The 23,554-nt window shown below is 41.9% G+C and overlaps 2 protein-coding genes across 3 annotated transcripts in view; both read left to right on the top strand.

Annotated features, from left to right (window-relative positions):
- CACNA2D2 (calcium voltage-gated channel auxiliary subunit alpha2delta 2) overlaps nt 1-23,554 on the top strand; it is a 676,129-nt gene that overhangs the window by 159,216 nt on the left and 493,359 nt on the right. The gene's annotated exons all lie outside the window — the stretch shown is intronic.
- On the top strand, nt 16,211-21,203 carry LOC148115504 (uncharacterized). The gene has a single exon (XM_087887683.1). The coding sequence runs from the start codon at nt 19,946-19,948 to the stop codon at nt 20,969-20,971; it is 1,026 nt and encodes a 341-aa protein (XP_087743809.1). The 5' UTR covers nt 16,211-19,945; the 3' UTR covers nt 20,972-21,203.

Raw genomic sequence — 23,554 nt, 5'->3', positions numbered from 1 at the left:
CCTGAAATAATTATTTCTACTTGGAAACAACTTCATTTATCTTCCTTCCTTGGAAACCTTTGAAGCCTCTCTTCTGAATTCAAGTAGAGCAGTGAAGCTATTTCTTTCTAATCCAGGCATTCCCTCCTGCTGGGAACAAAATGCTGGAGACTGGCTCCTGCCTGCCCTGATCTTTATCTGTCCTGATTTGTAACCTGTGCAGTGGTACATGAGCTGAGACCCTCAGGGAGTAAAGAGAGCAGGAACTGCTGTTACCCAAACTTCATCATGAAGAGGCTACCTGCCTTTTAAAAATAAGAACTAACATTTGGTCTTCAATACCTCTTAATGTCATCTCTTGCTTGGAACTTGTTATATCCTCATGACAAATTGGGTAGGATCTCTGTCTATCAGAGAAAGACTTCAGGCATAAATTTTCAAGCCATTGGAAATCTATATTTTTAGAAGCCATTTACAAAAGGTCAGGAGCCTTAACCAGACCCAGTTAGTTTTGTTGGACAGTAAAATATAGCATAGTAGTTTTCAGGAATCTGCCAAACCAAATTGCAAGGCAGCTTTAATATAATTAATTTCATAGACTTCCCACATCATAGTTTTCTTGACCTACAAATTATGACTGTGTGCTTAGCAAGCAGAAGCAACAACTAAAGAACACATTTTCTCAAGCAGGTTTTACACAATTTGTATACAATCCTTGGACTGGAAGGGAATCAAACCGGTCAGTCCTAGAGGAGAACAACCCTGACTGTTTTTTAGAAGGCCAGATCCTGAAGATGAAACTCAAATACTTTGGCTACTTAATGAGAAGGAAGAACTCACTGGAGAAGAGACTAATGCTGGGAACGATTGAGGACAAAAGAAGAAGGGGATGACAGAGAATGAGGTGGCTGGATGGAGTCACTGAAGCAGCCGGTGTGAGCTTAAATGGACTCCAGAGGATGGTAGAGGACAGGAAGGACTGGAAGAACATTGTCCATGGGGTCGCGATGGGTCGGACACGACTTCACAACTAACAACAACATGTAATCTGGATAATCTGAGTAAAGGCAGTTCTACAAGATTGTCACAATTATCCTGACTAACTTTTACCCTTTAGATTTTTTGCTAGAGCTGCTGACGTTTGGTGGAACTGTACAATAGATATTTCCTCTCAACTTTCCACGTGTTAAGTAAGCTACACTGCACTACCCAAGTACTAAAAAAGCTGTTTCCCTTTTCATTAGGGCTCATTCATTGCTTGGCTCTTGTTCTGAATGTCCTTATTTCTTCTTGGTGAGGACACCTCAGAGTGCTTGTTTCACAGCACTCTTATCTATACTGATGCTCCTATATTAAGATGGAACATTCTGTTGTAATGGTGAGCTCAGTTTTCATGAATCCCTACCATTTCCATATAATTTTTTAAAGTAATGTTTACGTATTAAAGTAATTCACAGAGCCAGCATGCTGTGGTGGGGCAGGGACTGGATTTAGGATAGGGACACTAATACATATAATAAAAGAATCCATGTGAGGAATACTGATTCTTGCTTTGCTTTGATATAATTCTGCAGAAATACCTAGAGATCCTTGACCTGTTAATGTGACCCATACCTTGTTTTTGATATTGATATTGAAGTTCATACCAGATGCTGAAACTGGAAGCCAATAGTAAATCACAGATAGTAGATGCAAGAAATGGATACAAGAGACTGAAATAGACAGACAATACCTGAACATAACCAGTTGCTAAGAGACCCTTGCATAGGTTAAAGTGCTGGAAAAAGGACAAAAAGATAATCACATATATGGACAAACTGAGCGGAAAACGAGTGAGAAGGCTTATGAAGGATGTTCTAAGCATTGGGAGGTCTGAGTAAGCCTATTATGGATCCACAAAGAGTGGATTTCTGGTTGACACAACAATAACATAGTCTGAGACTTGTCTAGCCAGAGAGTAAACAGCCATTATTTATCAGCTTAATTTTGGTGGGTGCTGTGACAATATCTTGAATTTGCTTTATGTTTTCTGTTCTGAATACTTTGGAAAAGAAAAATGTAAATGCCACATATGGAAAGTGAGGTCTACGATCCTCTTAAGCCACATCTTGTTCTTTAAATCTGGCTCATTCATTCAGCCTGAAGAGGTCTTCATCTAACCCAGAGCAAAAGCCAAGCAGAACTTCCAGTTGAACGAGAAAACAGAATTAACATGAACTTCCTGGCTTTCTTGGCTTGTGGGCATTGTCATGATTTTGCTATTGAAATATCACAGTATTTGCCAGGCTGCACATCCATCATGGGCCAGCAGTGGCAAATTATGCAGATTTCTATCCCATTTCCCCTCCTTTATCCTTTCAGTTTCCATTATCTGCTTTGGTAGAGGCTGTAATTTATTACAATTGGCAGCCTAGTAATTTTGGGCTCTCTTTTTTATTATTTAAAGCTTTCAGGGACAGCATCGTTGTGTATCCAGTACATTTCATGCTAGTGTCTCAGATCTCCCCAATCCAGTTTTGCTCCCTTTTCTTGTAAGTTGCTCGTATACCAGCATAACTATTATTGTGCACTTAATAAAATGCATTTAAAAAGTGATAACTGAAATGACATTTAACATGGAAAGCACTTAAGCATAATTATACTATGTGCATTACATCATTTAGTGTCACAGTTATTAAAAAAAAACAACTTATCCATTTTGTTGTGGAAACTCTGAAGGGAATAGATGGTAAATGGTGGCATTTCAACATATCTAGAAATGCATTTTAGATTTCTATCTTTTTGTCATTGTAATTCCCACCTGTCTTTTTACATTTTTGAAGGTTGCTGTGCTAGTAGTACTGTACCTTGTTTGGCTTTTAGTTTAGAGGGGTTTTTTGTGTGTGTGTGTGTGTTCTTTGAGAAGAAAAATGCATTGAATTAAACCAACAGGAATTATTGCCTCTCTCACCCATTTTCATTATAGAATGAACAAATATGAGAGCAGCATAATATGTTGTTCAGATGCTTAGGAATTGTGTTGACTTTCCAGCCTCATAAGACCCCTGGCTTTTAGATGGAATATAAACCTCATAGATTAGCAAGGCTGAAAGGCTGAATAAAATCACAGGATAACTCCTCTACAATTACGAAGTAGTATCATTGCTAAACCAAACTTTTATTTTTTTTAATTTGAAAAGCATCTATTACGTTGAACTGTTATGATTTGAAGAATTGAACTGTTTTAGTTCAGAATTACTAACCCTACGAAAGTTATTCTGTAAAACATGAGTGAGCAATTTCAGATGGATTGGGGATACAGCTTAGCCAGTCAGCCTCCTGGGGACCATAGTAACATCACCAACAGGGCACAGCCAACATTTTTGTCCTGGAAGGAGGAACTATAGGTAGAAATGGGAACAGTAAACTAAAGCAGTTTAGTCCCCCATGGATGTGTTGGATTGTTCTGTTTATATCAGACCCTTATTTAGTAGAGATTGTTAAAGGGCTGCAAGATGTAAAATACAAATAGCAAATAGTTGAAAGAGTGTATTAGAGAATTATTTAGAGTAGGCATGAAAGGTATATACAAATATAAACAGAGTACTTGAAAAATGTGAGAGAAAAAAAAAGGCAAGAAATAGATTCCTTTACATCAAATTCTCGAGTAGGTAGAGAAATTTCTAATTTATTTTTTTCTAAGTGACCTAGTCACATTTTTAGTTTAATTTATGTTTTTTAATGCGACTTCCTCTATGAGTTAATGAACACTTAATAACTTAAATGGTTTCTGGCTCATTTAATTCCAAATGTTCAGAGGCAACACAGAGTTACATATAAGCTGATTTGAATTGGGACATTTTTTAGTTTCCTTCTCCTGGCAGTGCTCACATAACTAGAAACCATGCAGAGGCATTAATGAACACGTCTAGTAAAGGCATTTCCTGCCTGGAGAGCTTATTCTTGTTTGTTTTGTTTTGTTTTGTTTGTTTTTAAATTGGGAAGGGTGGAATTGTGTAATATGTGGTTGTGTATGTTTTCAGTAAGATTTTCATATTGAAAAAGTATGTATGTTGGATCGCAGTTGGAGGAGAATCATTCTTTCCCAATTCTAAACTGTAAAGTTCTCATCAGTTTTATGATCAGTCTCTGTTGGGAATTATCTGGCATTATATTGTGTTGGTTCATTAGTACAGCTATAAAGACTATAGGAGAAAAAAAAATGGACAACTCTGCTGAGAGCATTTTTAATTTGTGGAAACTAGAGTCAGTGTTATAATCACAGTCGTTGAGAGAAGAAAAAGGCTGATTTGTTGTAAACTCATTTCTATCTTAAAGCAATCTTACTATCTCTTTTTGGAAGGTAATGTTGGTCTAAGTAAAACAAGCAATAACCAAAAGGCCAGTAATTCCATTTACACCAATAGAAATCAAATGGAAGGAAATGTGGGAAAGATAATCATTCAATGATTCTGAAAATCTCCAAAGTTGAGTTGATATAACTGTACTGCTGCCTAGGATAGTGATATGATATATGACATGATATGATATAGTCATTAAAGTCCTAAATTAGGAATAGAGAAACCCAGGTTCTAGTCCTCAAGCACAGAGACTGAAAGCTGCTTGTATTGCTCTCTCTCAACTCGAGATTGGGAGGCTAAAAAAATATCTATTACCACCCGGCACTAGATCAATATGTAGAATTATGGTCCCTAACCTGCAACAAAGACTCCATCCTGTAGTGGGTTGATCTAGGACAATGTTTTCCAAACCATGAAATGTACAGTACTGGAAAAGAGGACAGTAGAGCCCAGTGGTAGTGTGAAGAACCTGATAGTTACATTGCTACAATAAATCTACCTTTTCCAAAGTTTCATTGCATTGTTTTCATTGTTCAGTTGTGTTCATTCTGATGTTTCAATTTTTGAGAGAGGTGGGTACATTAAGATTATACTAAAAGAAAGTGTAATGGCGAAAATATTGAAACCCCTGATCTAGGATGTCTGTCTGTGTCTCTATTTATCCATCGCAACGTGAATATGAATATTAATTAATGCATTTATTTGCCATTATATACTAGAAAAAGAAAAATTTAATTTCCTCCAGTGGTTCTTAAATATTTTAATTTCTGACTACCCTTCTATATTATTTCATTTAAATAATTCTCCCTTTCTGCAATTTCTTTTCAGAATCAAAGAGAGCAGTCAAAAAGCTCATGGAATTCTTGCTTGGAATGCAGCTACTATGTGCATATCAAGCTTTAGAGGAGACAAATTACAATGTTGGAATTTGGCCGCATTACCTTAGCATTGGTAAACTGCTGGACAATATTAAGTACCAAAATGCATTTTCAGTCCAACTACATAAATTATGGCTTCCATTTTTCAGCACAGCTCCTGTCCATTTCTTCAAATTGCGTCAATGTTATCCATTCTGCTTTGTAGCATAAAAAGAACTGCAGTTTCTATATCATTCTGAGTAAATGCAATTTAGAGGAAGTATTTGCTCTTAATTATCTTTTCTCTGGTTTACATTTACCTGTAGCTCAATTCTCCATATTAATCTCCAATGTCACCCAAAGATACATGAAGCTCTTACCCTCCCTACATTTTGCTAACTGGTAACATATAATTTACCTCGTTGTGCCTTCAGCCAGAATTGATTGGTTTAGTCATCCATCCTAGGATGTATTGATTATTTTATTGTATCCTTGTCATTGTCATCCTCATTTTGTGTTTTTGGGATATTTACTTGCCAAGTAGATTTTTACTGAACAAAGTCCAACAGGATTGAGGTAAAACATAAGCATAAATATATACATGCATACACAATTACTTTGCCTCTCTTTTCATGTTTGACTATCAGAAATTATCTACTCTGCTGTTTTTATTTTATTTGAAGTATTCCATTTAATGTGAGGTGCTCTACATGCAATGAGACAATATTGCATTTTAAGTTCTACAGGTTTGGTTTTGGAGTTGAAATCATTTTATTACTAGGTAATTTATACAGGATTTTTTTTAAAGAAATGAAACTCAGTGGTTGGCATGGTTATATGTCCTTCTATCTTGCTTCGTTGGATGTGCTTGGGGAGGTGGTGGTTCTGTGAGGATAGGTGGTTTTGGAAGTGATTTATTTCTTATTGTTGATAAATTTGATGGGTAGGTCTTACCTAAATGTTGGTTTCTTCCTATAGTGTTGATAGTTACAGTATTGGATGGCTTGGAGCCATGGTGGCACAGTGGTTAGAGTGCAGTACTGCAGGCTACTTCTGCTGACTGCCAGCTGACTGCAATTTGGCAATTCGAATCTCACCAGGCTCAAGGTTGACTCAGCCTTCTATCCTTCTGAGGTTGATAAAATAATGTTCCAGACTATTGGCGACAATATGTGACTCTGTAAACCTCTTAGAGATGGCTGTAAAGCACTGTGAAACAGTCTAAATATTATTGCTATTGCTATCATTTCTTTCCTGGGGTTGTTTCACCTTTGATTATTAGGTTGATAAAGAGATGCTTCTAGTTTATCTGACTGTTGGTTGCTTACAGTGTGACAATTGATTAAATGCCGTAAACTAGGCAACTACATAGATAGATTTTCTCCAAAACGTATTTGTTTGTTTATTAAATTTCTGTCACTAACCTGGTCTTCCAATTGCGTACCCCACATAAATGTAACTGAATCCGTCCACCTTGCTGCTGGCCTTTCTCAGGTTTATAGCCTTCTCCAGAAAATTATTGTCACAAGTAAATGCCTTATTCTCCATTATGTAAATAGTACATGAACAGGGTATCAGGGGTTAACTTATTCTTCACCTCTTAATGTATTCATATTTCACCACTCCCATATCTAGCTCCACCCATTGTATATATAAGGAGCTGCATACTCCATTCTGTGCTTCTATCTGTGAATATTCAGTGAATATAGAATGCCTTATGTAAATAAACAGTGATTTATTTGAATTTCTAATTCTCAACTTATTTATTGAGTCTGATCCTGAAAATATCGTAACAATTATATCTTCACATAATGTATTCAAAGTATATAGATTTGAGTCTGGTTATGTGTGTCTAGTGAGAACTCTGGATTGAAACACCAAGTGCAAAGTGTCAATATTCTTTCTAGTCAGCTGCTTTAAAGTACAGTTATCTGTATAGCAATAGCAATAGCACTTAGACTTATATACCACTTCATAGTGCTTTACAGCCCTCTCTAAGTGATTTACAGAGTCAGCATATTGCCCCCAACAATCTGGGTCCTCATTTTATCGACCTCAGAAGGATGGAAGGCTAAGCCAACCTTGAGCCTGGTGAGATTCGAACTGCCAAATTGTAGGCAGCCAACAGTTAGCAGGAGTAGCCTGCAGGGGGAATATTATGTATAGAGCCATTGTACTAAGGCTGGGTATTTGGTTATATCTTTTGATAGATTTGTAGTTAGGATTTAAGACTGTTTGTCTGTTGATTAATGCCTGGTCAGAATATCATGCTTCTAATAATTTTCTTGTACTTTTTTAAAAAATCTGATTTACTCTAAATCTCTAAAATTTTCAGTTTTCCAGTTTTGCCAGAGGAAATCTGTGTGATGAAAGACTAATGAACTTGCGTTGATTATTTTGGTAGTTAGTTGGTGTGCATGGGTACATTTTACTAGTCTACTGCCTATTGGCATTCACAGTTCTTACATTTGTTTTGAAAATGATTCCTGTTTTGTCTTCCTTTGGTACAAGGTCTCTGGGTTTGCTTAGCATGTTTTGTAAGGCCCTGGTTACCCCAAATGGTTGAGTAGCCAGTTAATGGATTCTAGGATGCTTTTTATGTAGGGTAGGATTATCTTTTTATTTGAATATACTCACACTGTGGTCAACACATCCAGAAAGCACCATGCTGAAACTGATAATTATAGAATAATGTATCAAATAGCTTCTAAACTAAATCCAGGGTTAAATATGAGATACTTGCAAATTATGAACATATAGAATTCCCTTTATTCATGTTACCCGATGGCAAAATTGATTTTTCTTCTTTTTTCCATTTTCTTTTTAAGTTTTCTTTGTAAGACTTTAAACATAGAACAGAAATAGTCACTTTATTTTCAAATTTCAGTAGCCAAGATGTGACAGCTTATGACATTTGTTCAACTGAAGAGCCTCTTCAGTTGAACTCTTCTACTAGCATTCCAACTGAGGCACAATTTATGTTACTGGTTTATTTCTTTGGTATGGACAGGATGCCAACTCATTCATATGATTTTCTGGATTTGATAGCAGAGAAGGATAGAGGAAGTTTGTTTTAATGAATATGCTAATATATTTTATGAAAGACTGCTTTTCCTTAGAACTCCCTGGAAAGGAGAAGGTGAGAAACCAAGATTTTCATTCACTAAATTCAGCACTTGATGTAACAGATATTAGGGTCTTTTAGAATCTTCAACTATGCCAGACAAATGGCTGCACAGATTTGCTAATTTTTCTGCCTTCACCAGAGGTAAAGCATTGCTTCCTATGTACCATATTTAGAAGTATGTCAAATAGTTTTCTAATTGAACTTGTGCAAAGAACTAAAAAACTAAGGGACCAAAGATTTATGGAATCAGTGTCCATTTTTTCCTTTTAAAAAATGAAGTGGACAAAACTACACCGGGAAGCATTTTATGCTTACTTCTAAAATGAGAAAGTTGACCTACATAAAGATCCTATTTTGGCAAAGAATAGCAGGATGCCCAGAAATAATAATTTACAACACCATGCTCTCTGGTACATATTACAATGCTACTGACATTTGGAACTGTGTGTGTGTGTGTGTGTGTGTGTGTATTTGAGAGTCAGTTCAGTGTACTGGTTAAGGCATTAGGCTAGAAATAGGAGACTGTGAATTCTAGTTCCACTTTAGGCATAAAGCCAGTTGGGTGACCTTGAGCTAGTCACTTTTTTCTAGCCCTAGGAAGGAGGCAATGGTAAACCATTTCTGAAAAAAAAAACCCTTTATATATTTAATAGTTATATTTATTTATTCAGGTGCAGATCTTAAGTAGAATTTACCACACACCAATGTATAAATAATTGGCAGAGTTCTAACATACAAGAGCCTCTTAATGTGATGAAGATAATAATGTCTTCCTGTCAAGCTTTATTCCAAGACTCATCCATATAGGTTTCCTGGCAATAAGACACAAGTGGTTTGCTACTGATTTCTTGGATGTTTTTCAAATTCACAGTGTATTCCATAGACCTTGTGTTCTGGTATGGTTTCCGATCCAAGATTTAAATTGGCCTCAGCCTCCTTAGCTTTCAAGCCCAGAAAGGGGCACTGAAATACTGCCATCTTCTGAGTTGTTAACATGGTAGCAGGCAGCATTATAGATCTAACTATATGCTTCTAATTGCCAGATGCATGAAACTAAAAATCCATGCTGCCAAATGAAAATGAAAATTAATTTATTTTATTTGAACTATTAAAAATATGGGGTTTGCTGACTTTGGATGGGCTGCATGTTATTGTTATATTTATTGCTGTGTTTTGTTTTCAAGTAATGGATTTCTGTATTTTTAAAGAACAGATAAATAGTAAGTAAATGCTGAGGAATTCACAATGAGTGTATTTGGGAGGCAGATGAATTTTGTATTCATTGTGTGACCTTTCTTCATTGGATGCCAGCTGTAAGGTTATTTAGGCATCTCTGAAAAAAGATCCCTCTTTGTTGCAGATGTTGACCACGATTTCATGGTCAAAGATGTGTGTGGAGGAAACAGATCTATGAAAATTATCAAGAAATCAATACAAACTGTGTACGTTAAAGAATATTTTTATGAAGTCTTTTATAGTGCCCAGTGTTGAACTGCATTTCTTCAAAACAATGTGGTTAGGTTTATTAGCCTGTGCTGGCCACGCAAATATCCAAACAATCAGAAGGTAAGGAAGGAGTAAGGAGAATTTGATCAATATGGGTAATCTGCTAAGTGGATAGCGGTATAAGACTAGCAATTTCCACCTGCTATTCATTTCTCCTTAAAATAATAGGAAGCAAGTCCTATATGACAGCTTCATCCTTATTAGGAACAATAAGAAATAGGTAGCCAAATATATACCTTTTATGGAGTTCAAACCTCCTACTTGATAATTGAGCTCATGGACCTTTGCACTTTAGTACATTAGCTTTAGGACCTATCCAGGTATTGGTGCTCAATGGTTTGAGGCAGGGATGTATAAAATCTACAGTATCAAAAAGGTATACAATACACAATTCACCTTCCCTTAAATTCTGCGGGTGGCAGTGCTGAGCTTTGCAATTTGAGAAAAGGCTAGGTTAGAGTGGTGCCCTACATTCTGCATCTGGAGATTTAGGTGTATTGAATACTGGGAATTGGTATGGGTGATAATGACTATATAGCACCCAGATAATAACTCTTTCAGGATTGATATTACCTAGGTTCACATTAACATGTACTGAAATGTATTGGGCGATCTCTCTCTCTCTTTCTCCCTCCCTCCCTCTCTTCCCTCTCCCCCTCTCTCTCCTCTCTCTCTCCCCTCTCTCTCCCCTCTCCCTCTCCCTCTCTCCCCCTCTGCTTTCATATAAAGGATATTTTAGGCAGTAATGAAAATATCATTGGGACATGTACCTGCTGAAGGGTATGCAGGATTTTCATATTCTGTTAGGAGATTTCCACTCTGCTTTTTTTAAAAAATAAGGCAGTGCTCATTGTACTTCAGAAGATGAAGCTGTGACACCTATATTGACACTGCATTGAATAACTGCTTTCATAGTATGTGCATTAAAATAAGCCAAATATGAAAAACATTTCTGCCAAAGTATCAACAGGGCAAAATAAAAACCTTCTAGTTGTACCTGGAAAGATCTTTGAGAGGAATCATCTAAAGTTCACAAGGAAAAAGAGGTCAGAATATAAGCTCACTGACAGAGCTGAAATTTGGGAAACTCAAATTCCCCATCTTTATAGGGAAATCTTAACTTAGAAAAAACTGGAGATTCACCACCCCATAACAACGTTCTTAGTATCTTATAATTTTTTTTCAAAATTTCCGGCAGATACTAGGATGAGAAGGACTGAGAATACACATTTTGAATTAACATTAATTTAGACTAATGTTCTAAACATATAGAGCAGCTTTGGAAGTTTCTGTGACAATTGCAACACTAGAGACTTTTGAGTCTACTATTCTTGAAACAACATGATGCCTCAGTCACTTCATTTGCAGTCCATTTAAATATTTTAATTCCATGTTATTCCAGCTCTGGAAATTTAAGAGATATTTTTTTTTCATAAGATCAGTAGCTTCTCTTTTCTACTAGCCCAGCCTGAAAGTTTCATATTGGTTAGCAGGTGTTACTGAGATTAGTTGCAACTTTATTAAATTCTGGAGACCTGTACTATTGGTATGATCTGTAGCTGAAATGAAATGAAGTTGCATTTTTAAATTCATGTATTGCTTTTCCACTGTATGGCCAATGGGTAAAATTCATTTTCTTCATAATTTTAGCTGTGCTCTAATACTTTACTTGGCAGCATGAATTACAGTAATGTGCCTTGGTAATTTTATCAAATTTTATACTAAATTACTAGTCATAAATATCCCAAACCAAGCAAAGTAATTACGTAAATAGTACTTAATGCAAAGTAATCTCCAAAAACTCATTTATTGCCACACTTTGATAGACATTACTTTGCAAATCTGTTAGATTCATGGAATTCAGCACAGATGTTGGATGCTGACTTTAGACTCATTGAATAATTTGGGAGCATTTCTCAGCAAGGTTTGAAATGGAACCAACACTTAGATTATTACTGGTGACCTTAATGAGAAGTGGAAACCATAAACACATCTTTAAGGGGAAGAGTTGATATTTTTTATTTTTGTTGAACCAATAGGTTTTCATCACTTGGAACAGTTGTATCTCTGTATACCGGGAAAAAATACTTTTTGCATCTCCCACACGCTTAGAAATATTTGCACTACCTTTGTTTTAAAAGGATGATCTAAGCACTCCTAAATTCCTTTTATGTAGCACTCAAAAACTACTCATCCAAACTTCCAAGATGATGCTTCCTGTTAAGTAACAGGTTTTGTGTTTCCAATGGCATTTCAGTCGGATACACTATTAGGCTCATCTAGCACTCAGATGACTGTAAAGAAAAATGAAATAGATGCCTCATCATTTGAACCACAGGGAGTAGAGAAAGAAAGATCTACTGGAAATAATGAGGAAATGACCAGCACTGCTCACTGGTGACAGTGTTGTTGTGCCTGACATAATTTTAGATGTAATAATAATATTAATAAATGTGCCATTTATGAGTTTTTCATCCATAATTTATGAAGCATGGTAAATTGCCTTGGGAAATTAGCACCCTCTCAGACAGTTTCCAGCACATTAAACCTATGTCTGCACTGTTAAAATCCAAACATCTGTCCAAACAGTGCAGGAACAGATGCATACAATGTGGATTCAATTTGTCTTTGACCAACAGAAAACACAAGGTGCCGAAATGAGGACTGGGACTTGCATTTAACAGTGCATGTGATAAGCCTCTTTGATGCAATATCCTTCTTTTTTTTTTTTAATTACTGAAGAGGAAAGAAAACATAAGAAATCATCATCAAGAAAATTAATTGGTCTTCAATCATTTGTTATCTCTTATCACTTTTAATATAATAGATAATATGCTCAGGATGGGCTGAATGGATTCTTGATACTATTTGGAAGGTTTATTCCCAAAAGGACTGCTGGAGAACTATGTTCAAATCTATGCCATTTATTGCAACCCCATGCTTTTTAGCAACTACACATAGGCTTCTCCAACCATTTCCCACGTGTGTCTATCCTGGCTGGTAGATCAGTGGAAACTGTGATTCAGCCAAATCTGAAGTACCACATATTATGTGCCCATAGTAAACATGAAACCATCAGGTTGGATCATCTGGAGTTTGGGAATTAGATCTTAGTAACCTCTTTGGCATAGAATATTCTCTTCAAACTGAAATGTCACTTTTTGAAAACACTGCATCATTTTATTTGGGATTCAGAAATGAGCAAACAATGCCAATCTGATCTTCTCCCACATAACCTGCCTATGTGTCAAGAAAAACTTTAAAGACTCTCTGTCTATTCACTTCCCGTGATGTAGTAGGTGAGGGCTTTTGGTGAGGAGGAGGAGTAACATTCTATTTATGTCACAGTTAGTAACTATTCCTGGAATTGTATAATTTCTTCAAGCACTCTGGTGCACGAATGCTGATGTCATATTGTTTGGTGCTTTAATAAGATTTGTGTGTGTGTGTGTGTGTGTGTGTGTGTGCGTGCTTTCTCCTCCTTTGTATCTGAACTCTACTTCACTTCTCTCTAATAACAGCACAGACACAAACAGTAGGTACTATTCCAGTGCCTATTTTTATATGACAGGTCCTCATGATGTTATATCTGTCTTGTCTGTTTTGTCTTTAGTCACAGCTGATGCAATCTAAAATCTATACCAATTCTAAATAGAGTTTTCCCTCTTCTCCTGACATGGATTTTGTGGTAGATATAATCTAAGGAAACTTTTTCAGTGATGTAACTGCTGACAATTTCAAGGCCAGATATATTCAGGGTACTTGAGGCCAAGCACCTTCTCATCTAAAACCTGGGGACTACCGTATTTTCTAAGACCATTCTGGTTTTGGTGGTGGCAGAAAAGATTTGATCAGTAGATTTTAGTGGCTGCCTAGGAAGAATTTTCTGCTGACTGAGCAGCCTGTCTCACCTTTCAGATCAGGCCCAGGTCTACAGAGCTTCCAAAAAAGAGCAGTAAACCAGAGTTCAAAACAAGCTTGAAAAATACCTGACAAGTGTGGAGGGTTTATGTGTGTGCCAATTGAGAGATAAAATGGGAAGTATCTCAGTTGTACCAAGCAACTGTTTTCTCTTTGTCAGCCAGGCATGTTTTAAACATGAATTTAGCATTTTTTTAAAAAATGTGATAAACTTTTTTTCAAAAACAACTAGAACCTATGCCTAGAACCCATTTAGCAGTTTGAAAAACAGTGAACCAGGACAGGAGTGAATGGGTGGGATGTGGTGGATAAAGATCTCTTCTGACCCTACAATCCCTATGTCACCTGCCTTCTGTTTTTGGGGATATTTACAGTTGCAAGAAAAAGTATGTGAACCCCTTGGGATTACGTGGAGTTTTGCATGAATTGGTCATAAAATGTGCTCTGAACTTCATCTAAATAACAACAATAGAAAAACACAGTCTGCTTAAAATAATACTACACAAACATTAGATGTTGCCATGGTGTAATTGAACATAACATGTAAACATTCACAGTGCAGGGAGGAAAAAGTATGTGAGCCCCTAGCCTAATGACTTCTCCAAGAGCTAATTGGAGCCAGGAGTGAGCCAACCTTGACTCCAATCAGTGTGATGATATTGGATGTGTTGCTGACAGCTGTCCTGCCCTTTAAAAACACACACCTGTTTTGGGTTTACTGGTTTCAAGAAGCATTGTCTGATGTGAACCATGCCTCGCAGAAAAGAGCTCTCAGAAGACCTACGATCAAGAATTGTTGACTTGCATGAAGCTGGAAAGGGTTACAAAAGTATCTCCAAAAGCCTTGATGTTCATGTGTCCATGGTAAGAGAGACTGTCTACAAATGGAGAAAGTTTAGCACTGTTGCTACTCTCCCTAGGCGTGATCGTCCTGTAAAAATGACTGCAAGAGCACAGCGCAGAATGCTTCATGAGGTAAAGAAGAAGCCTAGAGTGTCAGCTAAAGACCTACAGAAATCTCTGGCACATGCTAACATTTTTGTTGACACATCTACAATAAGGAAAACATTAAACAAGAATGGAGTACATGGTAGGACACCACGGAGTAAGCTGTCCCAAAAAAATATTGCAGCACGTTTGAAGTTTGCAAAAGAGCACCTGGATGTTCCACAGCACTACTAGCAAAATATACTGTGGACAGATGAAACCAAAATTGAGTTGTTTGGGAAGAACACACAACACTATGTGTGGGGAAAAAAAGGCACAGCACACCAACATCAAAACTTCATCCCCACTGTAAAACATGGCAGAGGGAGCATCATGGTTTGGGGCTGCTTTGCTGCCTCAGGGCCTGGACGGATTGTTGTCATTGATGGGAAAATGAATTCCAGTTTATCAAGACATTTTGCAGGAAAACATATGACCATCTGTCCGCCAACTGAAGCTCCGCAGAGGATGGTGATGCAACAGGACAATGACCCAAAGCATACAAGTAATTCTCCATAGTGTAGAAATGGGAGGTGCCAGTCTGGGTATTCCTTGCTCTAGCTCTATGTCCTGAGCTGAAAAGTTCTGAAGATCCGCCTCTCTGGTGACGTCTCTTCAGTTTTTTTCAGCTCAGCACAGCTCATGGTTGCAAGTTTTAGCTCCTGAGCTTTGAGCCAGAATAAAAGGTACCCTTTTTCCCTGGAATTGCTTGGATTTTCTTTCTTTCTTTCTTTATTTTATTTTATTTATTTGGTATTGCTAGTTGCTGCTGATTTTTATTCTGCTTTCTTCTGGATTCCCAGGTACTGGTCAGAGGGAAGCTCTCCAGTCCCTGGATTGAGCATGGGGGGGGGCTTTGTTCTCCCCCCACCCTTCCCTATCCTGGGGGCGGCGGTGAGGGGCTAGCCAGCTGGCTTTCACCCCGGTCCCTCCAGATTCTCTGCAGAAGCTTCCCGGGCTTCTCAAACTGCCGCGGGAGCCGCGCGCGCCATTTTGGAGTGCCGCGGCGTCCCTTTGATCACCGCTCGTCAGCTGGGAGGCGGAGCGGCGTTTTTTTGCCTTTTGGGGGGCCTTGGGACTTGCTGCAGCCCCACCAGCCTGGCATTGGCTGGTGGATTCGAATGGAAACGGTGACTGAGGAGTGTGTGCCTGGCGCCAGGGCCACGCTACATCCTGGCTTGTAATGGCGGCTTATAAGTCGCGGCGGCCTTCGTCCCCGCGCATTTTGGTGCGAATTTGGTTCAGGCGGCATTGATCCCCTGGCAGCCTTTGGGCACAGCGCTGGTGAATTTATTTTAGAGAAGCAGTGGAGAGCGTGGATTTATGACCAGAGGTATTTTTATCTGCGGATTTGCTTGCCGGCCTGACCTGATACTGCTTCTAATCTTCAGAGAGAGCCTTGGTTTAAACTGTGGCAGTTGACCAGCGGCCATTTTGAGACCGGGAGACATTTTGTATTGCGCTCAAGGCCTGTATAATTTTGTTTATTTATTTATATTTTTTTCTCTCTTTCTTTCCTTATTTATTTATTTATTTTGCAGAGTCTTTGGATTTGGTTTCCCTGTGATTGCCAACTGACCTTTTATCATGGGGGATGCTGATAGACAACCATCCTTCTCTGCTGAGGGCTCCTGGTCTCCTCTACCTGACAGGGGCAGGGCTTCTAGGCCACGAACTGCCAGCATTGCTGCAGCTAATAAAATTAAGGCCAAGGCTAGAGCTCGCCCCGGGCCTTCCAAGGCTGAGGAAAAGACAGCTCAAGTTAGACAACGTGCCTTGGACAGAGAATTTGCAAGGGCTGCTGCCATTAATACGGCTGCTGACACCCCTCAAGCCACTGTGACTATGCTTCAGCCATCAGTTCAGACTGTGGAAGGTTCTGTTCCTCAGACTGTCCATTCTCCCACCTTGGCTGGGCCATCTAGGGCTTGGTCTCCAGAGATGCAGGCTGAGCCCCAGCAGTGTCCAGAGCCTTCTGGGACCAACAAATGCCCTGAAGCCACCTTTACCCCCACAGCGGCTGGCCTTCGCCAGGATGAAAGGGGGGAGCTGGATGTTCAGAATTCCATGAAGTCCTGGGTGGAGCAGGCAATTAGGCAGGACATTGCGGAAGGGATGCAGCTCCAGTCACAGATGTTTGCCCAGATGTATGCCCTTAGACCGGAGGTGGAGTTCCAGGGCTTTATTGCCCCTTCTGAGGATTACCTTGGGCAGGTCTCCCCTTCCCCTTCTGAACCAGTTGACTATGCAGAAGACTATCTGGAGGAGGGAGAGATTTCGGATGGGGATCAGATCCAACCACCCAGGCCCGCTTTCAAGGGCTTATTTAATCCTGCCCTTTTGAAACCACTGCTGACAAAGGCCAGGGCCACTGCTCGACTAGGTCCTGATCCAGCACACTCTGGTACCTCGGATACTGGAGAGCAGGATGATTATCTTTTCACAGAGCAGGCAGTGGAGGCAGATACTATTCCTATTCCGGGAATGTTTTTGGACATGATCCGTAGACAGTGGGCGGCCCCAGCTCTACCCTCCAGGGCGTCAGGGCTGGACAATCAGTTGTTTATGGTGGATGCAGACATGCTTAACTTGCTGGAGGTTCTAAAGGTGGACGCTCCGGTGGCGGCTCTCACCTCTTCTTCTGTTTTACCACCTGATGCAGAGGACGCCTTAAAGGCAGAAGATAGGCGAGAGGAGACGGCACTTCGTCGTGCGCACCAGGCGGACGCCTGGGCTGTAAGAGCTTCTTCGGCAGCATCTTTTCTCACCAGAGCATCGGTCAGATGGCTTCGCCAGCTACAAGGCCATTTGGCACCAGATGATGTTCGGGCCCACCAAGACCTTTCTAAGATTTTGGCTGCAGCTGAATACACGGCGGACGCTACCTTGGCAGCTGCCAGGTCCTCTGCCAGGGCCATGGCTTCGTCTGTCACTGCTAGATGTATGCTTTGGCTACGTCATTGGCGTATGGACGGGAAGAACAAGTGGAAGTTGGCTTCCGCTCCCTTTGAAGGGGGGTTTCCTTTTGGACAAGCTTTAGATCCCCTACTTATCGAGACAAGGGATAAAAGGAAGGTACTCCCATCCCAGAGCAGGCGAACGGATTTCTGTTCATCCCCTTACTATAGGCGGCCCTCCTTCCGCCAGGGGGGAGCCGGGCCAAGCTTTCCCCGTCAGCAACGGCCCTTTCACTCCTCCAGACCTAATTATCAGGCAGATAGATCAGCCTTTCCACGGGGTCGCCAACAGTCGTCCAACAAGTCCTTTAGGGGCTCTGGTGGCAGAGGGGCCAGGAGATCTAAGTGACTATCCGTCACTGGATCCTCTTGGGGGCAGGCTCGGCCTGTTTGCAGACCGCTGGGACGACCTCACTACAGACAATTGGGTGAGGGAGACAGTAAGAGCAGGGCTCTCCCTCGAATTCCTTTCACCCCCTCCGAGGCGTTTCCTCTGCTGCCCCGTTTCCAGAGACCCGCTCAGGCGGGAACTCATGGAATCGGCTATCCAGCATTTGCTGGATATCCGGGCCATCCAGCCGGTTCCACGGGGGCAGTGGGGGCGCGGGTTCTATTCCATCCTATTTGTCATCCCAAAGGCCTCGGGAGGGTGGAGGGCAATTCTAAATTTGAAAGGCCTCAATGAGTTTATCGTTTACAGGAGGTTCAAAATGCACTCCCTGCATTCCATTTTAGCCGGAATCAGGGAGGGAGACTTCCTAGCCTCCATAGATTTGACCGAAGCCTACCTCCACATCCCAATTCGGCCGGAGCATCGTCAATACCTGAGGTTTTGCTATTCAGGCCATCACTTTCAATATCTTGCCCTGCCGTTCGGGCTGGCCTCTGCCCCCCGGACGTTTACCAAGATTCTCTCTGCCTTGGCGGCGTATCTCAGGTCTCTTCCCATCAGAATTCAGTGTTACCTCGACGATCTGCTCATACAAGGGTCCTCCCAGCGGCGAGCGGAACAGGACTTGGCCACGACAATACAGGTATTGAGGGACCACGGGTTCTCGGTGAATCTGGCAAAGTGTCATCTCGTACCTTCTACGAGGTTAGTTCACCTGGGGGCTCTGATAGACACGGTAGCGGGGCAGGTCTTCTTGTCCCCGGACAGACAGGACAGTACCAGGGCGCTGATTCAGTCCATTCAGGGATCCCAGACAGTTCAAGTAGCCCAGCTGTCCCAATTGTTGGGGAAAATGATTTCTTGTATGAACATAGTTCCCTGGGCCAGGTTCCATGTGAGACCACTACAGTGGTTCTTGCTCCCCTTTCAGAGGGCAGGAACGAGCTCATCCATGATGAGGGTTCAGGTTCCCCCACGGGTCCTTCGATCCCTGCCCTGGTGGACGTCAGGGGCCATCCAGAAGGGGTGCTTCTTCAGGGAGCCCCACAGGGTGATAGTAACGTCGGATGCCAGTCTGATGGGCTGGGGGGCCATTGCGGGTCTCAGGTGGCCCAGGGCCGCTGGTCTCACCAAGAACTATCCCATCAGATCAATTGGTTGGAACTCCGGGCGGCCCGTCTGTCTCTTCAGACCTTTCTTCCGCAGGTGAGGGGGCAGCATGTGCTTCTTCTCACAGACAATACGACGATGAAAGCCCATATCAACAGGCAAGGGGGGACTCGCTCCGGGCCCCTGATGCGAGAGGCGGAGACCCTTTGTCTTTGGGCAGAGACTCACCTTTTGTCCCTGACAGCGGACTACATCGCAGGGATGGACAACATAGAAGCCGACTGGCTGAGCCGTGCCATGGTGGACCCCTCGGAGTGGAGGCTCCATCCCAACTTGTTTGCGGAGATAGTCGACCGGTTCAGTCGCCCGGTAGTGGACCTCTTCGCCTCTCCAGCGAACACACAACTTCCCCTTTTCTTCTCCTGATTTCCTGCTCCGGGGGCAGCGGGGGTGGACGCTCTGTGGACCCCGTGGCCCAAGGGCCTCCTATACGCTTTCCCTCCCCTTCCCCTTATCCCTGCCGTCATTCGGAAGTTGATGCTGGAGGGTGCGGAACTGGTGTTAGTGGCCCCTCATTGGCCCAGACGGCCTTGGTTCGCCGACCTGGTCGACCTGTCGGTCGCCAAACCCTGGCGGATTCCCCCGGACAGAGTCTCGCTCAGCCAGGGCCCGGTTCAGCATCCGGACCCGCAGAGACTGCAGTTAGCCACTTGGAGGTTGAGCGGGGCCTCTTGAGGCGGGAGAACTTTCCGACCAGGGTCATCAGAACTATGCAGGCAGCCAGGCGGCCCTCGACTACCCGAATTTATGGGGCTACGTGGAACAGGTTTGCTGGGTGGTGTGCCTCCAGACAGTTGAGCCCGTCTTCAGCATCGGTGGTGGAGGTGCTGGAGTTCCTACAGGACGGGTTGGACATGGGACTTTCCACTAACACTCTACGGCGACAGGTGGCTGCGCTAGGCACTGTCTTGACTTTTGGGAAGTGGGGCTCCCTCGCTAACCATCCGAGAGTGAAGATTTTTCTGCGTGGGGCGGCTAATTTAAATCCACCGCCTCTTCACCGCTATCCTACTTGGGACCTCACAAAGGTTCTTCAGGCTTTAACGAAGGCACCCTTCGAACCTTTGAGGGAGACTAGTCTCCGTCTCCTATCGTGTAAGGTTGCTTTCCTTGTGGCCATCACGTCGGCCCGACGGATCTCAGAGTTGGCGGCTTTATCGGTGCGGAAAGACCTGTGCATTTTTCAACCCAACAGGGTGGTTCTGCGGCTGGACCCTGCCTTTCTTCCTAAGGTCAACTCCTTGTTCCACCGAGCACAGGAGTTGGTCCTGCCAGACTTCTGCCCTCGGCCTGGGCACGCCTTGGAGCAGACCTGGCACACTTTGGATGTGAGGAGGGCCCTCCGTATTTACATTTTTCGAACCTCTTCTTTCCGAAAGACGGAGGCACTCTTTGTCTCTTTCCAGCCGTCGACTCTTGGCCACAGGGTGACCTCTTCCACGGTGGGACGCTGGCTTAGGACGTGCATCTCTTCTGCATATGAGCTTCAGGCTCTCCCGGTGCCTCAGGGGATAACAGCTCACTCCACCCGCAGTGCTGCTACGACGGCGGCCTGGTCTACTCAGGCGTCAGTGGAAGACATTTATAGGGCGGCCACGTGGGCTTCCCCCACTCCCTTCATCCGTCACTATAGACTTGACTCCTTCGCTTCGGCGGAAGCTGCCTTTGGGAGAAGAGTACTACAGCGGGTTCTTGAAGATCCGGGGTCGTCGGCCCAGGACAGCTCCCTCCCTTAGGGCTGGCTAGTCTTTGGTATATCCCAGACTGGCACCTCCCATTTCTACACTATGGAGAAGGGACGTTGGTCTTACCGTGATACGTTCCTTCTCGTAGTGTAAAATGGGAGGTGCCAGCCCCACCCTGTCTGTGGCTGTCTGGCCCGGCTCCCCTGGTGGAGCATGTGTTTCTATCTTTCAGGCTGCGTACCGTTTACATGTACTGCGTACCATTCGCTTTGGCTTCGCTGGCAAAACTGAAGAGACGTCACCAGGGAGGCGGATCTTCAGAACTTTTCAGCTCAGGACATAGAGCTAGAGCAAGGAATACCCAGACTGGCACCTCCCATTTTACACTACGAGAAGGAACGTATCACGGTAAGACCAACATCCCTTCAACAAAAAAATGGCTTCAACAGCACAGAATACGCCTTCTGGAGTGGCCCAGTCAGAGTCCTGACCTCAACCCGACTGAAATGCTGTGGCATGACCTTAAGAGAGTGATTCACACCAGACATCCCAAGAATATTGCTACACTGAAACAGTTTTGTGAAGAGGAGTGGTCCAAAATTACTCCAGATCGTTGTGCAGGTCTGATCTGCAACTACAGGAAACGTTTGGTTGAGGTTATTGCTGCCAAAGGAAGGTCAACCAGTTATTAAGTCCAAAGGTTCACATACTTTTTCCTCCCTGCACTGTGAATGTTTACATGTTATGTTCAATTAAACCATGGCAACATCTAATGTTTGTGTAGTATTATTTTAAGCAGACTGTGTTTTTCTATTGTTGTGACTTAGATGAAATTCAGAGCACATTTTATGACCAATTCATGCAAAACTCCACGTAATCCCAAGGGGTTCACATACTTTTTCTTGCAACTGTATGTGCATGGCTTGGGTTGACTTTGCCCTGCCAACCTGTGAAGCAAGAAATCATTGTCTAACATCCCACAGATCGCCCACAGTTCCTGATGTATGCACTGTGGCAGAGCAATGCAGTGAAGCAGGCAGACTTCTCTTTTTTTACTGAGTGACCCTATTCATCTTGCAGATCAGCTGTCTTAGTACCTGTCAGCTTCAAGAAGGCCTTCATCCTTGGTATAATGTATTTCTGTATAGTTGATATACAATGTAATCCCTCCTCCACTTTTGTTGGATCTGTTTCTTTTGAACATATTATATTGCTCTAATAGTATAATCCAATCATGGGTTGGATCCTTCACTAATATTGACGATATCATACCTGCTCTCATGTACTAGGACTTCAGGTTCTCCCTGTTTGTTCCCTATACTTTGAGCATTAGTGTACAGGCAAGTGACTTCTTTATGACTGGCTTTGTGTTTGCTTGCTACAACTCCTGTTTTATAGCCAAGTGCCCCTTCCTTTTTCCCACTTCCTTTCTTGTTGTCAAATTCATTGTTTTCTGGCTTATGCTTTGGGTTTGGGTTTGAAATTGGCCTCCTTACCCTCTAGATTTCTAGAAAAAAATAAATAAAAAAAATGCAGTCATGAATAAATAAAGTTCCAACGTGCTAAAATTCTATAAGCTTCTAGAAAATCCTCACTGGGGAAAATTTAACTGTCTTTTCTTTGGAAAACAGTGTTAATGTTTATCTTTACACGTGCAAATTCATATTGCCATAAACATTTCCAGAAAAAAAAGGGTAAATTAGCCACTACCCCACAACATTAGACCAGCAGCCTATTCTAGAAAACATTAGTAGAGAGAGAATAATACTAAAAGGGGATCGAGGTTTAATAAGTAGGTATGGTAGAGGGACTAAAGAAATCATTACACAGAATTTGAAAATTTTTCTATGCAGCAGGAGATTCTCCAGATCACAGATGGTGCCACTGATAAAAAGAATAGATTCCAAACCACTAATCAAAACAAGTATATTTATCTCCTTTTGGAGGAAGTAGAACATGACATCTTCCTGGTTGGTCATAGATATTTAAAAATTCTCACAGGAGAGCAGGCTTCTGGTTTTCTGATTGTTCATTCAGAATTTGTTCTTGTTTTTCAATAACTTCAGATTCCAAAATAGTCCTCTATTTTCTTGGTCTCAAGGCCATGATGGAGATACCAAGCAGCAGCAGTATTTTCTGAAACATGCAGTCTGGTGGCGGGAGTGGGGGAGTGGGGAAGCAGAATTTGGGTCAAATTGTACCAAGCCTGGGAAAGCCATATTTTTAAAAGAGGGAGGTAGGACAAAGGAGACATTGGAAAGAGTGCCTTTTAGTTGGAGACCTTAAGACAGGATGCATCTGGATTGGATGATGTTTCTCACTAAGGCTCTAGATAGGCCAAACAATGAACAATGAACAAAAATGTCCTTATAGACTGGCTGTGGGGATGATTTGGTCACTGCAGAGGCATCAGCCTTTACCCTCCCTTCTTTTAAAAGTGCACCAGCTTGTGGGTTCTACATTCTATAAAAATCAAGTCCCGAGTTCAGCACCCTCTTAGCTCCTTAGACCCTTTCTAAGAAATACAGTATATGCTAGATTAGCTAGAATCATGACTGTGTTTCTCAATAGCAACAGGAGGTCAGGGGAGAAAGATTGTTTTAATACATAAGAAAATGCATAAGGACATTGGGG

The sequence above is a fragment of the Pantherophis guttatus genome, chromosome 2 (genome assembly GCF_059756535.1).
Source record: "Pantherophis guttatus breed Tessera chromosome 2, ASM5975653v1, whole genome shotgun sequence".
NCBI lineage: Eukaryota > Metazoa > Chordata > Lepidosauria > Squamata > Colubridae > Pantherophis > Pantherophis guttatus.
The sequence above is the reverse complement of the archived record's forward strand: the minus strand, read 5'-3'. Positions and strand labels throughout refer to the sequence as shown.